The 14269-nt window shown below is 40.5% G+C and overlaps 1 protein-coding gene across 3 annotated transcripts in view; it reads right to left on the bottom strand.

Annotated features, from left to right (window-relative positions):
- Positions 1-14269, bottom strand: part of TENM1 (teneurin transmembrane protein 1) — a 794498-nt gene that overhangs the window by 129574 nt on the left and 650655 nt on the right. For all 3 annotated transcript variants that reach the window (XM_077888554.1, XM_077888556.1, XM_077888557.1), the window contains 2 exons: positions 13972-14233; positions 11458-11725 (listed from right to left, as the gene is read on the bottom strand). In XM_077888554.1, coding sequence (XP_077744680.1) covers positions 11458-11725; positions 13972-14233 — 530 coding nt within the window. The remainder of the gene's footprint in view (positions 1-11457; positions 11726-13971; positions 14234-14269) is intronic.

The raw sequence follows: 14269 nt of genomic DNA, 5'->3' as shown, positions 1-14269 counted from the left end.
ATGAGAATGGCTGTGTGTTGGGATATTTTTGCATGTGGCTTCTTGTTCGGAGTAGCAAGGCAAGGTTTCTTTCTGACAGCAGCCCACTTTAACATAATCTTGGAACTTGCAATTGGCTTATGAGAAGGCAGACTTTTCACCCCACAGAGCTGAGCTACTCTCCAAGTGCACAGGAAACTGGCAAATACAGAAGCAACCAATCCTAGACTTCTCTCATGGAAGCAGACTGTAATGCACTAAATGCCTACTCTTTTTCCTATAATTAAATATAGGGGGAAAGGGGCTATTCGGGGGCTGGCAATGAAAATGCTGAGCCCCCACATTATACTCTGGTACTGTGACAGCTGAGTCTCAGCTATAAGCAGAACAGACCACTACCATCTCTCAGGGCAGCCTGTTGCCTATCACATCTGATCATCAACATAGCACGGTTCAGGCTGCAGATTCAGCATCTGGTGCTCTGGAGTGGGGATTAGGAAGAACAGTGTAAGAGGAAGGAAAAAATAATTATTCGTCAACATTATAGAGGAGCTGCAGAAGACACACTGGTCTGGCAGTGGGCCGAGATAAGTAAGGAAGGGGAGTCCCTGACTATCCTTCCCAGGAGCTGGTATAGTGTGGTCCCATGCTGGAATGTATTATCTTGGGAAAGCAGGTGAGAAAAGAGCCATTAGTATAGCAGAATATGTTCTCTGAATGATGTGACTGCCTCCCTTGTGATACCCTTCATTCTGCCTGGATTTCTGTCTTCCTATGCTTTTCCCTCACCCCTCCACAGAGATATTAATGGGACGTTTCTTAACCAAGAGTCATTGATGGTCAAGGTAGGACTGTTACATTTACAGAGGCCTCGGTCTGGTCACAGGATTGCAGCTTTGACTTCACTGTCAGTCATCTTGCAAATACACTGGCTTATGAAGAAGACTTCCTTATACTGGTTTATGAATAAAGATTGCGGCTTGCTTCCCCAAAGTCATTGGACATTGGAAAACAGAACTGAATGACCATTCTACTTCTCTGGGCAGCATCATTTGTATAATGTAAGAAGGCGGAGGACCACCGTGCCCCTTACATCCAATTCAGTGACTGTTGAATCATCTATAAGCGCTGGGATAGATTGACACTAAATAGCCAAGGTAAAGACGCTATGCAAGGAAGCTAATGTGCAAAATATGACAAGATCAAGCAGATGATTTTCAACAGCTTCAGGCTAAGGCTTCAGAAATCATAATGGTTGCATTTATGAAGGCAATACATAATTAAAAGTAGTCTGATAGTGTGAGAAACTGACATGTTACCTCACAAACTCAAGGAACAACTAAAAATAATTTCATGACATTTAGGAGGTAACAAACAACAAGATGAAAACTTTTTTATCCAAAAGGAATCATTAAGTAGAACAATAAACATTTCCCGTTCTTTGAAAATCATAGATCAATGCAAAACAACAACAAACAAGAACAACAAAGGACAAGAGACCTAAGGAACCAAGTGAAGGCCATGGCCACAGCAGACCAAGACTATAGATACAATGCTATCTATTGAGAATGGGCATGTGCTCTTAGAACTTCTACCTTTTCCTATTCTCTGCTGATTTATCATAGGATAGGATGACTCCAGAGGCTCCTCAGTTTGACACATTGCCTAGTGGCCTGAAATGCTTTGTTGATTTATCTATTATTCCTGGCTCACTAGGAGTGTCAGAATCAGCTGCTGAATTTTTATCAAGTGCTTTTTCAGCACTTATGGAAATATTCACATAGTTTTCTTTTTTAATCTATTAAGGTGGTGAATTATGGCAATAGGCTTCCTAAGGTTGAACCATCTTTGTGATCCTAAAATAATTTTAACTCTATTTGGAGCACTTGGGTGGCTCAGTCATCTAAGTCTTTGACCCTTGGTTTCAGCTCAGGTCGTGATCTCAGGGTCATGCAGTCAAGCCCTATGCTAGGCTCCACACTCGGGAGGTGGGAGTGGGGGAGTCTGCTGGAGTTTCTCCCTCTCCCTTTGCTCCTCCCCCACCGTCAAATAAACAAATAAATAAATCTTTAAAAAGTACTTGTTATAATATATTATTTTTTAATGAAGCACTGGATTTGATTTGGTAATACTTAGGATCTACACCCTAGCAGTTTATAAAAATAAGGTTCAGACATGATAGCGCTAAAAGTAAGGTAGTTAAATGAAGAAAAAGTATAGTAAGAAGAGTAAAAAGTGTCCAGCAGTGAGGTAGCCACACAATACTTTTGCCAAGAGGTCCTGTACACTGAAATCTAATATAATGAGATTTTTTTTCCTGGCTGCTTTGTTCGAGCCCAGCTGCATAGAAGTGGACCTGGAACCTGGATGATCTAGGTGCCATGAAGGCTGGACAATGTGGCTCATATTTGTGAGTGCCTTCATGTACCTGGGCACAGCTCTCCTCTCCCTTGGCAGGCACGTCATCCCATTATATAGGCAAGGTTAAGAGGTCCGCTCTAGCCTCTGCCCTTGTTCATTTGTTCAGTCATTCAACAAATATGCAATATTTAATGGGTATCTCTTGTTGTCAGGAACTGGAGATATGAGGATAAAGACAGAACAAGACAGCACTTCCCCCTACCACTGCCACCCCTACCCCCCACCCATGCAGCTCGCATTCTAGTGAGAGGAAAAAACATAAAACAAAACCAACACACATACAAAGTGATAAATGTTATGATGGGAAAATGAAGTGTATTAGTGGCGAGTGTAACAAGAGAATTTAAGGTGGAATGGAGAAATAAGGAAAAGCTTCTTTGTGCAGAGGGGGATTTATCTTATGAAGTACAGGGAGGAGCATTCTAGAGAGAGGACAGCATGTGTGCAAGGCCTTGAGGCTTGGTATCTTTGGGAGATTTAAAAAAGGTCAGAGTGGCTAGAGGGTTGATTTCTCTCTAGAGTGTCAAAAATAAATGAAGAAAAACCCCTTCCCCCCTCCCAGTATGAAGTAAAACAAAAGATTACTATTCTCTAGCTGTACTGACGCCTTTTTCTTAGGAGAGGTTTTAGGAAATAGATTCACCTTGAATATGGACTGCTTATCTTTTAAAACATCGTGATTGATTTAAAGGGATACAATGTTATAATGGAAATAAGGGGACTGTTATTTAATGACTCAGCAAACCTTTACTGAGCTGCTCTATGTGCCATGCAGGTGATCCGCTGAGCACTGCAGATATGGGGGATATTACACAGAGCAGGATGATTTGTCATGTGAGAGAAGCCAGACCCTGGAGGGTTACCTACCTTTTGGAACTTTCATCCATGGCCTCCTTAATACTATCACAAAAATAATATCACCTTACATTTGTCTGATGCGCAACAGTTAAATACATTTTTGTGTCTCAACTAATTTGAAGACTCACAAAAACCTACTAGGAAGATATATTTACTCCCATTTGATAGATGAGATGATAGAGTCAGGGAGGTAGAGTGACTAGTTCAAGGTCATCTGGCTAGTAAATGGCAGAACCAGAGCTAAATCCAGTGACTCATAAGCAAAGGCTTCCTCCTGCGATGCTAGATCACAGCTAGTAAGGGCAAGACCCACAATTCAGAAGCGCTAAATAAATAACGTTTCATTTGCTCTGGATTAAAGAGATTAAGGATTGGAAGGAGGCCAGGGTTAGCCTTGAAGAAGTACCGTGTATTCTGGTTGGCCAAAAACAGCACCCAGTTATGCTGTTGTTTTGATGTTATTATGAACAACATCCTCTTTTACTCTCAAAAGTCTCTTGGTTTGAATGATAAATTATATGGTCACCCAGTCTTCGAGAAATATCTCCATATAGCTCTGGTAAGGGTTGGTAGAGGGGACCAGGAGGCAAGAACAATCATAAATACGGACTTGGAAAATAGGACATATGGTCTGGAAAACCATTTAAATTGTCTGTCTCTTGACTATGTCATCTTACCAATGGCTTTCAGATTGTTATGCCTGAAAGCCATTTGTGATGCAGCACACACACGGGGAGAGACACACATACACGTACACACACGTACAATTGAAACCAAGTTCTCCAAAACAGTACTCTCTTAATAGCTTTACATTCTGGTATTTTCAATTCTATTCACTTTTGTTCTACTCCACTCTATTCCATTCTACTCCATTAAAAAAATACTGGTTGACTCCCCAAATGGATTTTTGTAATCTACTAATGGGTGTGACCAGTAGTTTGAAACGGGCATGGACCACTTGCTTACCAGGATATCAGAGTCATTTAAAAACTCTGGTAGGCTCTAGGCACTCTCATTTTGGAGGTCCTATCTCACATCTTGTCAAACATACTAAAATGGATATAACCCACAATCCATACCCTGCATTAAACATAGTTCATATGTAAGCGTAAAAATCTAGAAGTAGTTGATGAGCTGACATAATGCTTCATTTTGTAGACATTTATTTAAATTTTTATTAATGTTGATTTTCTGGTTTTCTTTTCATATTTCGGTGCCAATATACTTATTTTTCAGATTGCAAACATTTTCTCAGGCCCTTGAAAAACTCATATCCTTGGTGCTACGCCTATAAAGCTGAATGGATAAAACAGCCCTGCTCTCAGTTAACGATTATGAATTCATGAGTGGAGAGAAATGATGAAAGATTATTATCTCTGCTAGCTTCTTTGACAGAAAGCCACTGGGGCGTTGAATTGGGTGCTCGGTAAGGTGGGTTGGTCAATTTAGTGAAGAGAGGCAGCAGTGAAAGGCATGCAGAACTCAGGACCCGGAGATCTGAATTTGAATTCTTGCTCTGTAGAGGACTTTAGGCAAGTCACTTGCTCTTTCTGAACCTCAGTTTCCCCCTCTGTAAAATGAAGATCATATTCACCGCCCTATGCCTACCAGGCAGGAATGTTATAAGGATTAAAATGAGATAATGTACATGAGAGTACTTTGCAAACTGTAAAGCACTACCCATTTATTATTAAAATATTCCGTGGCTGCGAGTTTTGTGGCTGCCCAGCCTGCGTAGGTTTTACTGAAGGGAAATTTATGAACACTGAAGCATCATTCTCGGCAATGTTTCGTGTGCACAAAGCAATCGTAGCTTAGCACCTATTACTATTAATGTTCCCTTGTTTCTCTCAAACACAATTTAGACAGACTCCTATGCACTGCGAACCTTTAGGAAGTCTAGTTCTCCCTGCAACACCACTCTTTCTTGCCAAACTACTGTACTAAATAATTATGCAATTGTTGTTGCCAATAACCTTGAAAAAAAATAAAATTGTTTATAGCAGTGCTACTACAGGCAATGGCTGATTTCCTGAACTTCCAGGACTCTGAACCGCTGTGATTTAATTTAATTAAAACGAAGACTGGGTAGAATGCATTATTACATATTGATAATGTATGCAGGCCCAGGCGGACATGGGGAATTATTTTGACAAAATTCATATAATGGATGCAGATCAGAGCCCCCGAACAAGCCAGTTTGTCCAATTAAATAAGCCATCTCTAGAATTTTAACAGGACTCTGAACTTAACAATGATTTTTTTTTACATTGTTTTGCAAGCAGCAGAGTTGGGAAAGAAGCTAAGTAATATACAATGATTTCCACACATCATACCTCATTTAGAGCTAGAGAATCAAGTACTAGGGCCAAATTATTTCAAATGCACAGATGGAGTTTTTTTAGCAGGGGAGTCTTGTCTGTGTATCAGACAGCAAAATCTTTAAGCCGGATGAGCTAGTGATTCTGGTTTTTGTACTGCAACCCTGGGGGTGATTTTCCTCTTCTTCTACTTGATCAATATTGTACTTGGATTAATCAATCTTATCAGTTGCCATTGATACTTCGCCAAAGAAGTAGTTCACACAATCTCTGTTGGTAATTTATTCACTCTGGTATTGTCCTTCCACTTGTGAAATCTGTTGCAGTTCCAAAAAAAAAAAAAAAAAAAATGATGGGATACTCTAGGATCTCAAGCACTCCTTTCTCACTGTGGCTGCCCCTCAACCCTCAATTCCTCTTTTGAGACACCCTAGCCCTTAGGGATGACATCAATTCCCCACAGCTGAGCTACATGCGAAACAAGGTCCACATTTCAAACTAAGTGGGCATTGCAATTTAGATATTCACCATCACTTCGAATTCAGCTTAATAGCTGATCTCCTCTTTCTCTATCACCCAGAAATGGGTGTAACAAGGGTTCATATTTACCTGGCATGAAAAGTAAGAAGAGTGGGAGAACTTTCTAGTCATAGTTTTTACCAAAATTCTTGCTATAACTGGGACAGTATGAGTATTGGTCAAGGTTTGTTTCCTATTATTATTGCAACAAATTACCACAAGCAAAGGCTTCAAATGAGCCAGATTGTCATCTTACTGTTACGGAGGTTAAGAAGTCTGAAATGGGTCTCACTGAGCTAAAATCAGGTTTTAGCTCATCTTAGCAGGCTGCATTCCTCCTGGAGGCTCGAAGGAGACTCTGTCTTCTTGACTTTTCCAGCTTCTAGCAGCCACCAACAACCTTGTTTCTTGGTTCCCTTCCCTCATCTTCAAGGCCAGCAATATTTCACCCTGCTGTGCCTTTCTGCTATAGTTATACCTTCCTCTAACTCTGGCCTCCCCTTCTGAGTCCATCTTCCACTTTCAAGGACACTTGTGGTGACATGGGGCCCACCTGGATAATCCAGGATAATCATCCCATCTCAAAGTCAGCTGATCAGCAACCTTAATTCTCTTTTGCCACATAACATAATATATTCACAGATTCCGGGGATGAACATCTTTGGCGGCTGGTGGTCATCATTCTTCCTACCAGAGGGCCATCCTAGGACCTCTAAATCTGAAGCAAACCTGCGAAATGTTATATAGAGCACCATTGTCACTATCTGGTGTAAAATGTAGTCTGTTTTTTCTTGCATTAGTTAAGAGATTATAAAATATGGGCAGGAGTACATCTAAATATTTTCTTCATTTTTGGTGAGATTCACTCATCTCTATTAAGGTATGAGCTCATACCAGTGGTCACACACTTGATCCCTTTGTCTTCACTCATTTATGACTTGAACTATTTATTGTCTCTTGTATTCTTTAAGATGCTCACAGTTCATCTGCAGAGAATTAGAATCTCTGACTTCATTCTACGACCTGCTCTAATGTTTTACCACTGGCAAGAAATTCTCTTAGTCTCCATGCATATGGAAATGCAGACAAGGTAGTAAATAAAATCTCTTTAACCATGATGATCAAGGACATTCCCTGCAAGGCAAATAATCCATATTCCATCTTAGGCACCATGCTTGAAATTATTTTGACTATTTTGCTTGAGACCTTTGCCACATTCTTTCTCTACCCTAAAAAAATATGTCCTTTAAGTGCACATAAAATACCATGAATAATACTTTTGTTTCCTGTCTCTTTGGATATATCTGAGTAGATCAATTTTCGTTTGCTTTTGTTACTTTATTAGCCTTAAAAATGAACCAACAGCATATATTTTAGCATTTTAATTAAGGTCATTTTATAGTCAGAAGGCTTCAGGATGTTTTGATAAGGAATATGATCGTAGAAATAGAATGCAAACCAATACCTATAGGCAAAAGTAGGAATGGGGGCTTCATCACTTGTGTATATACTAGAAAATCTTTGCTTTTCTTTGTGTTTTAGTTGTTTATTCAATAATCAATGGGCATATTAGAAGCTAAGTCATTTAGAGTGCTTAACTACAATATGGAAGAAAATTTTAGAATCTTTAGCACTGGAGTTATTTAAAAGAAAGAGAAGTAACACTTTTACGCATAAAGTAAGGTTGATAAAATGGTGCAGACACTGTGGAAAACAGTTTGGTGGTTTCTCAACAAGTCAAACACAGAATTCCCATATGATCCAACTGTTCTACTCCTAGGTATATTTCCCCAAGAACTGAAAACAGATATTCAAACAAATGCTTGTATGTGAATGTTCATAGCAGCACTACTCATAATATCCAAAAGGTGTAAAACAGCCCAAATGTCCATCAGTTGATGAACAAATAAACAAAATGTGGTGTCTATGCAACGGAATATTATCCAGTCATAGAAAGGGATGAAGCACTGACACATGTATGGCACGGATGAGCTCTGGAAACATTATGCCAAGAGAAAGAAGCCAGACATAAAAGACTACATATTGCATGATTCTATTTGTTTGAAATACTCAGAAGAGGTAGACCAGAAAGTAGATTGGTGGTCATCAGGGAGGGAGGAGTGGTGAGTGACTGCTGGTGTGTGCGGGGGTGCTACTTTGTAGGGTGATGATGAAAATGTTCCAGAATCTGATACTGGTAATAGTTGTACAATGCTGTAAAAATACAAAAAATCACTCAATTGTACACTTTAAATGGGTGAACTCTGTGGTATGTGAATTATGTCTCAATGAAGCCGTTATTTAAAAAAGTAAGGTTGCACTGCATTTATGTGAACCCTGGCAAGAAATGGCTGCTAGACATTGTCTCGGTGAGCTCTTCCTGAGAGTACTGGGTAAACTGATAAGTGTCATAACTTAAGAAAAAAGTAAAAACAAACGAACAAAAAAAGGCAATGACCCCACAGGGATTCTAGGAAGGGTAATAGGGAATTGGAAAACAAAGACCTATGGAGAAAAGTTAGAGGATTTTGGTTTATCCCAGGGCAGCAAAGGTGTTAGGCTAATATTCTGGAGAAAACATCCTGGAGACAGGTTTGAGTATTCACCAGTCAAGGTCATGGCAGGAAACACACATCACACTCAAGTGTTCATGCATAAAGTCAGATGAAGGGGCTATTTACAATAGCACGAGCAGAGTTAAGGGAATCGATGAGGGATGGTGACCCACTCAGGGACTGGCAACAGTGAGCAGCCTCCTGGGTTTGCAGGGGCAAAGGGAGGGAATGATGATACAGAAGACCAGACAGCTTGGGGACGTAGAGGAGGATCTCCAGGATAGGAGCCACCATCTTCTAATGTAGTTGTTGCTAGAACTGCAATGAGGCAGGGAGAGGGGTAAATACTCTGACTTCCTTCTCCTTCCACCCTGCAGTCTCTAGATGGTGCCATCCATTGACCTCATCAAATAGGAAGCCAGAGAGTAAAGGAGTCCAGGCAATGAGGTCCCTAGAAGCCAGTCTCTCATAGCACAGAGAAGGGCAGAGAAGAGATTGTGTGTGTGTGTGGGGGGGGGCAAGGAGGGAAATGGAGAATAACTGAGTGGTTGTCTGTCTTTTTTTTAAAGATTTTATTTATTCATTCATGAGAGACACACAGAGAGAGGCAGAGACACAGGCAGAGGGAGAAGCAGGCTCCCTGTGGGGAGCCTGATGTGGGACTCGATCCCAGGACCCCATAATCATGACCTGTGGTGAAGGCAGATGCTCAAACACTGAGCCACCCAGAAGTCCCTGAGTGCTTGCCTGTTATACCCAGTTCCCTACTAAAAGAAGCCGAGACTACAAATACCTGGGCAGCCTCCATGCTTTATACCTTGTGATCCCAATACACGGGCCACCAGCAGAAATGCCAAGATGATACCAGCGCTGAACGTCTGTTGAGTGCTTACCATGTGGGAAGCACTTTACATTACTCATCCTGTTTAATCCTCATATTATAATAACCTATGAATGCTATGAGTAGCATTCTCTTTATGATACCCATTTTATAGATGGAGAAACTGTGGCTGCTGGGGATTAACTAATGGACCCAATGTTTCATAGTAAGTAGATGAGTGATGATGTGAATCCAGGAAGGGAGTCTGGCTCCAGAGTTGTTCTCTTAACCACTATACTCACTGAAACGGGTCAAGTAGGAGTCCATAGGCTGGCCAACAACCTTGATGGTAGTCAGCTCAATGGTAGAGCTCTGTTTAGGGTGTTTACTCTATAGCTGACACAATCTGATATTCTCTCTAAGAGTAATCTGGATGCAAAATACATAGCAAGTCACCAGACCGTGGGGTTTGAAAAGCCAAGAGAAAGGGAGGGTAGTTAATGTCAGAGGAGACGTGAGGAATTCTGGCATCAGTAGAGCCAAGTCACCATGGAGGGAGGCAGTGGCCTCTTGCTGCAGAGAGGACAACAAGGGCTGTTGCTAAGTTGACAAAGCAGGTTCGGGCTTTCTAGAACCATAAGATATCTTCAGGAAGGCTGCAGTTTGCTGATGCCTTTTCCTGATCTTTCTTACTTCCCCATGTCTTTACAATAACTCCTCACTAATTGAGGACATCTGAACCATTCTATGTTTTTTGCATTCTAATAAAGTCCAACAGAGATGAATTAATTATTTAAATATATGAGAATCTCTTGGGCAAAGAAGAGTTACTGGTCTTTTTCTCCCACCTCTATTAGTTTTCCTCTGGAAAGAAAGGGAGGAAATTGACACACCACAGTCTAAAAGATAAATGTCAGTTATATGGGAATTATTCCATGATAGACACTTCCAAGGGAGGATATGAAAACATCTCCTCTGGAGAGGTTTAAAAATAGTCTTCTCATCTGTCCAAGGGTGGTTTCCATGAGATATTGCCTGAAGGCACAAGAATCAATGGCTCCCAGCTGTGGCTCCACCGACCTGTGTCAGGTCCCTTAGGAAGTTTTCACTGTCTTCTACAAGGTGAGAGAAAAAAAGACCTTGCTGTCTGTCTGTCTGTTTGTCTCTCTCTAAGCATCAGTATTAGATTGCTTACTGTCATTTTTAAAAGACAGAATATTCTCTTTTTTGATGTTAAGATACCCCCTCCTTGATGAAATTATGGTAGCAGTGAGTAGTAGATTGTAGTAGGTTTTTTCTTCTTTCTTTTTAAGATATTCTTACTTGGCAAAATAAAAAGTTGGCAAATCTGTTTCAGTCTAATTTTTTAAAATGTCATTTGTCTGACAGAATTAAATATCTGAAAACTGTAGGCCCAGAGGACTTCTAAAGGTCCCTACTATCTGGAAGATCCTAGGTTTTAAAGTCTTGAAATAAAAGAAAATTAAAAGGACAAGGAAGGTGAGATGATTTCTTTTTGCATTTAACCTACTGAAGTAACAAGTTAATGGAGTCTAACTATCTTAGACAGAAGAGATAATAAGTGGAGATGCCTATAAGTTAAAATTTTGTAGTTTCTAAGTGGAAATGACAGTCTAAATGTCAAACCCAAAAACATGACCAAAAGAACGCCACACCAAAGGTCACAGTTAGAAGGCAATATTCAGCGCTGGAGACAGTTACAAGTCAGAGTGTGTGATGCCACTGGTACGCAGCCATCCTGAAAGGAGAACTAAACTAGCTTTGAAGCAAAAATGTGTCAAAAGGGAACACTAAGTAGGTCCAAGGATAGTGGTTTGAATGAAAAAAGGCTTTCGATCCCTTAAATAAAAGAAAACCGTTATTTTCCCATACATAATGTTTCCACATACAAATTAATATGCAACCAGTATTTTCTGTTTTGTGAACATAATGCTGCTATTTGCACAGAATTAGTTCAACATACCCAAAGCCTCCGCCAGGCCCCAAACCTTCTGTCCATAGATGTCGGTCTTGTTCCAAGCAAACGTGTAGATGAGATTAACTGCAGCAGGAAACCACTTCTGTGTGAGTCGCCCTTCCACAGCTACCGTGAGGTGTACTTTTATCATTCCCATAGGAATGGTTGAGTGTGTCAGAAGGATCCGGAGCAAGGTTTTATATCCAGGGGTGCGGCTGCTCAGGTAACTCAGCCTCACAAAGCTGGAAGGAATGGGGATCTCCTCTTGTACCACCTGAAAGACAAAAAAGCCCAAGTGGCTCGATAAGTGGTCACGGGTAGATAAGGCTATTGCATACTTTCTTGTCTTAGAAACACACCAAAAGAGAGAGGTTAAAGGGATCCTGTGGATGCCAAGGCAAGAATCTTTGTGAGGCTGTGTGACCATAGGTCTCAAATTTTGCACTGAAGCTGCATGAGGACAAGACATCCAACCAACCCTGAGGATTGTGCTCATTTTTTCCCTGCCAGGAAAGGCAGCGAAAAGAACAATTTTAGTTTTTTAACAGTGTTCCCAAAATTGCTTAGTAGGAGTTGGAAAAGATCACACTACTGAATGTCAAGCATTTCAGTGCTATGGGCTCCATTGAGAGGTCTTTTTCTTAAATACACATACACAAAATCTTGTTTGGTGTGTTAAGTCATATATCATAAAACCATTGCTGTAATCCTTATTCAGGACAGGCTCTCTAAGAGGAAGGACTCCAGGCTCAGCGAGGTGATGTTTTATGACAGAGATTATGGTTTCCCTAGAATTAATCTTTACTGATGCCATCAAACTTGTCTTCTTTGGACCTTTGGAATGACCTCGAGGGTCAATTTTTTTAATCAAATTTTGCTTACATATTTCTCTGTGCTTTGATGTACCAATAGCTCGGAACAGGTTTTTCCAAGTTGGCACCTGTGACTGAGAAGTAAATAACTCCCATTAACTCCTGTGCACATTTTATACTAAATGTGAATCCCAGAATGAAGCTACCACTTGGCTACTTTAACTGCTATCACTTATTTGTTTATTAGCACAGATGGAGTTAACCAAAAGTGGTCACTAAAACTGAATTTTGTGTTCCATAACTTTCAACTTTCAAAACCCAGCTGAAGAAAGAGCCTAGTCAATACTTTTAAGGTGACATGAATGGTGTGGATATTTTTGTTCCCCCACTCATTTTTATCTCAGAACCATGTCGTTTCACCCTTTCCCAAGTGAGTGCATGTAGTAGAACTGGTTGTTAACCACATGGTATCTCATATTGTCCAAGATTTCTGGTCATTCTTTTTCTGGGGACACAAATTGCTTTTGTCTACTCTGCCCGATTTTTCTTCCTCTACATTAGCTGTTTGATACCAGAGCTGTACAATGGCTTTGTCTCCTTAGATGGTGGTAGAAATACAATAGTGAAGGACAGAGGGACACTTACCACCTTAATATTTCATTTCCCTACGGAAACACGCAGTCCTAGATCAGTTTGAAAACCTTTGCCCTGAAGAAGACTTGCGCTTCCTAGTGACAAGTATACAGAGACTGGTGTACCCATTCAATAAGCATGGTCTTGTTTTTTGCTCATTTCTAAGGAAAAACAATGGAAAAGACAGGAGGGGCAACTCATTGGACTCCTTTTCCCGTAGAGCACTATTTTTGTGAGTCTTTCACCAGTGGTATCCTCTGGTTATTACTAACAGCTGTTGGGAATGTTGTGGTGGAAGAAAAACCAATTCAGTCTTGGAGTGTCCATTTAGTTCCTCTTGAGTATACTTCTTGAATTCTGGATGTGTGTGACTGGGGTCCATTTTGGTGGCTTCTACACTTACCTATCATTAAAATGTTTGTATAATGTGATGGGAAAATTATACTATAGATGTTTGAATTGGCTTAGTACTGAAATGAACATGTTGAAGTCTCAAAAAATTTTTTAGGGACTATAAAATACCAAGGTTCAAAAATACATCTTCCTCTGACTATAAAGCTTGAACACTCAAAAGCAAAGCTTTAAACAAAACCCATACGCTTGAAAATTGCCTTTACCAAACACAGCTAAACAAGAGGCGTTGTCATGACTTCTACGAACAACGACAATGGATACAAACTAGACAATGGAAGAAAACTAGATTTCTTAAGGAGCTTTAATTTCAGAACCACAAACGGTCCCACCTCATTGATTATACTGTTATCACTATTGAGCTAGCTAGCAAGCTTTGTTCTTTAGAGCACAGTGTTCATTAGGTCAAGGTTTGGGGTTTAATTCTCATGACAGCTAGTTCATCTTGCTTTGTTCTATGGCTATAGATAGCACCCTATAGCCTTGGCCAATCACCTTGCAAACGTGTGCCAGAGAGATTACATTTGAAGGCTTCTCTTGATAAATGAAGGGCAGCCCATTATAGGGCTGGCAGAAGTACTAGGAAAGGGAATCCAGCCATTATACATGGTTGACCAGCCCCGCCATACTATGATTTTATACAGTCAAAGGCCAATGTACCCACCTGCAGCTCAGGAACAATAGTTCCCCTCTCTGGACAGGACCCTCCAAATGATGTGAGTGGTGAAGGAAGCACAATAGGGTTTGGGCTGATAAAGTTGGAGATGTCGCAGGATGGTGGGTCTGATACCACTCTTTGCATGGTTACTTTCTCTACCACAATGAACTGATTCCAAGGCAACCAGAGTGTTCTCTTCTCAGACAGGAAAGGTGATCGGTCAAAGATCAAGATGACAGAAATACCACCAATGGCTACAAGGTCAAAGCTGAGGAGGAAAAATATAAGACAGTTTCACCAAATG

The sequence above is a fragment of the Canis aureus genome, chromosome X, assembly GCF_053574225.1.
Source record: "Canis aureus isolate CA01 chromosome X, VMU_Caureus_v.1.0, whole genome shotgun sequence".
NCBI classification, from domain to species: domain Eukaryota; kingdom Metazoa; phylum Chordata; class Mammalia; order Carnivora; family Canidae; genus Canis; species Canis aureus.
The sequence above is the reverse complement of the archived record's forward strand: the minus strand, read 5'-3'. Positions and strand labels throughout refer to the sequence as shown.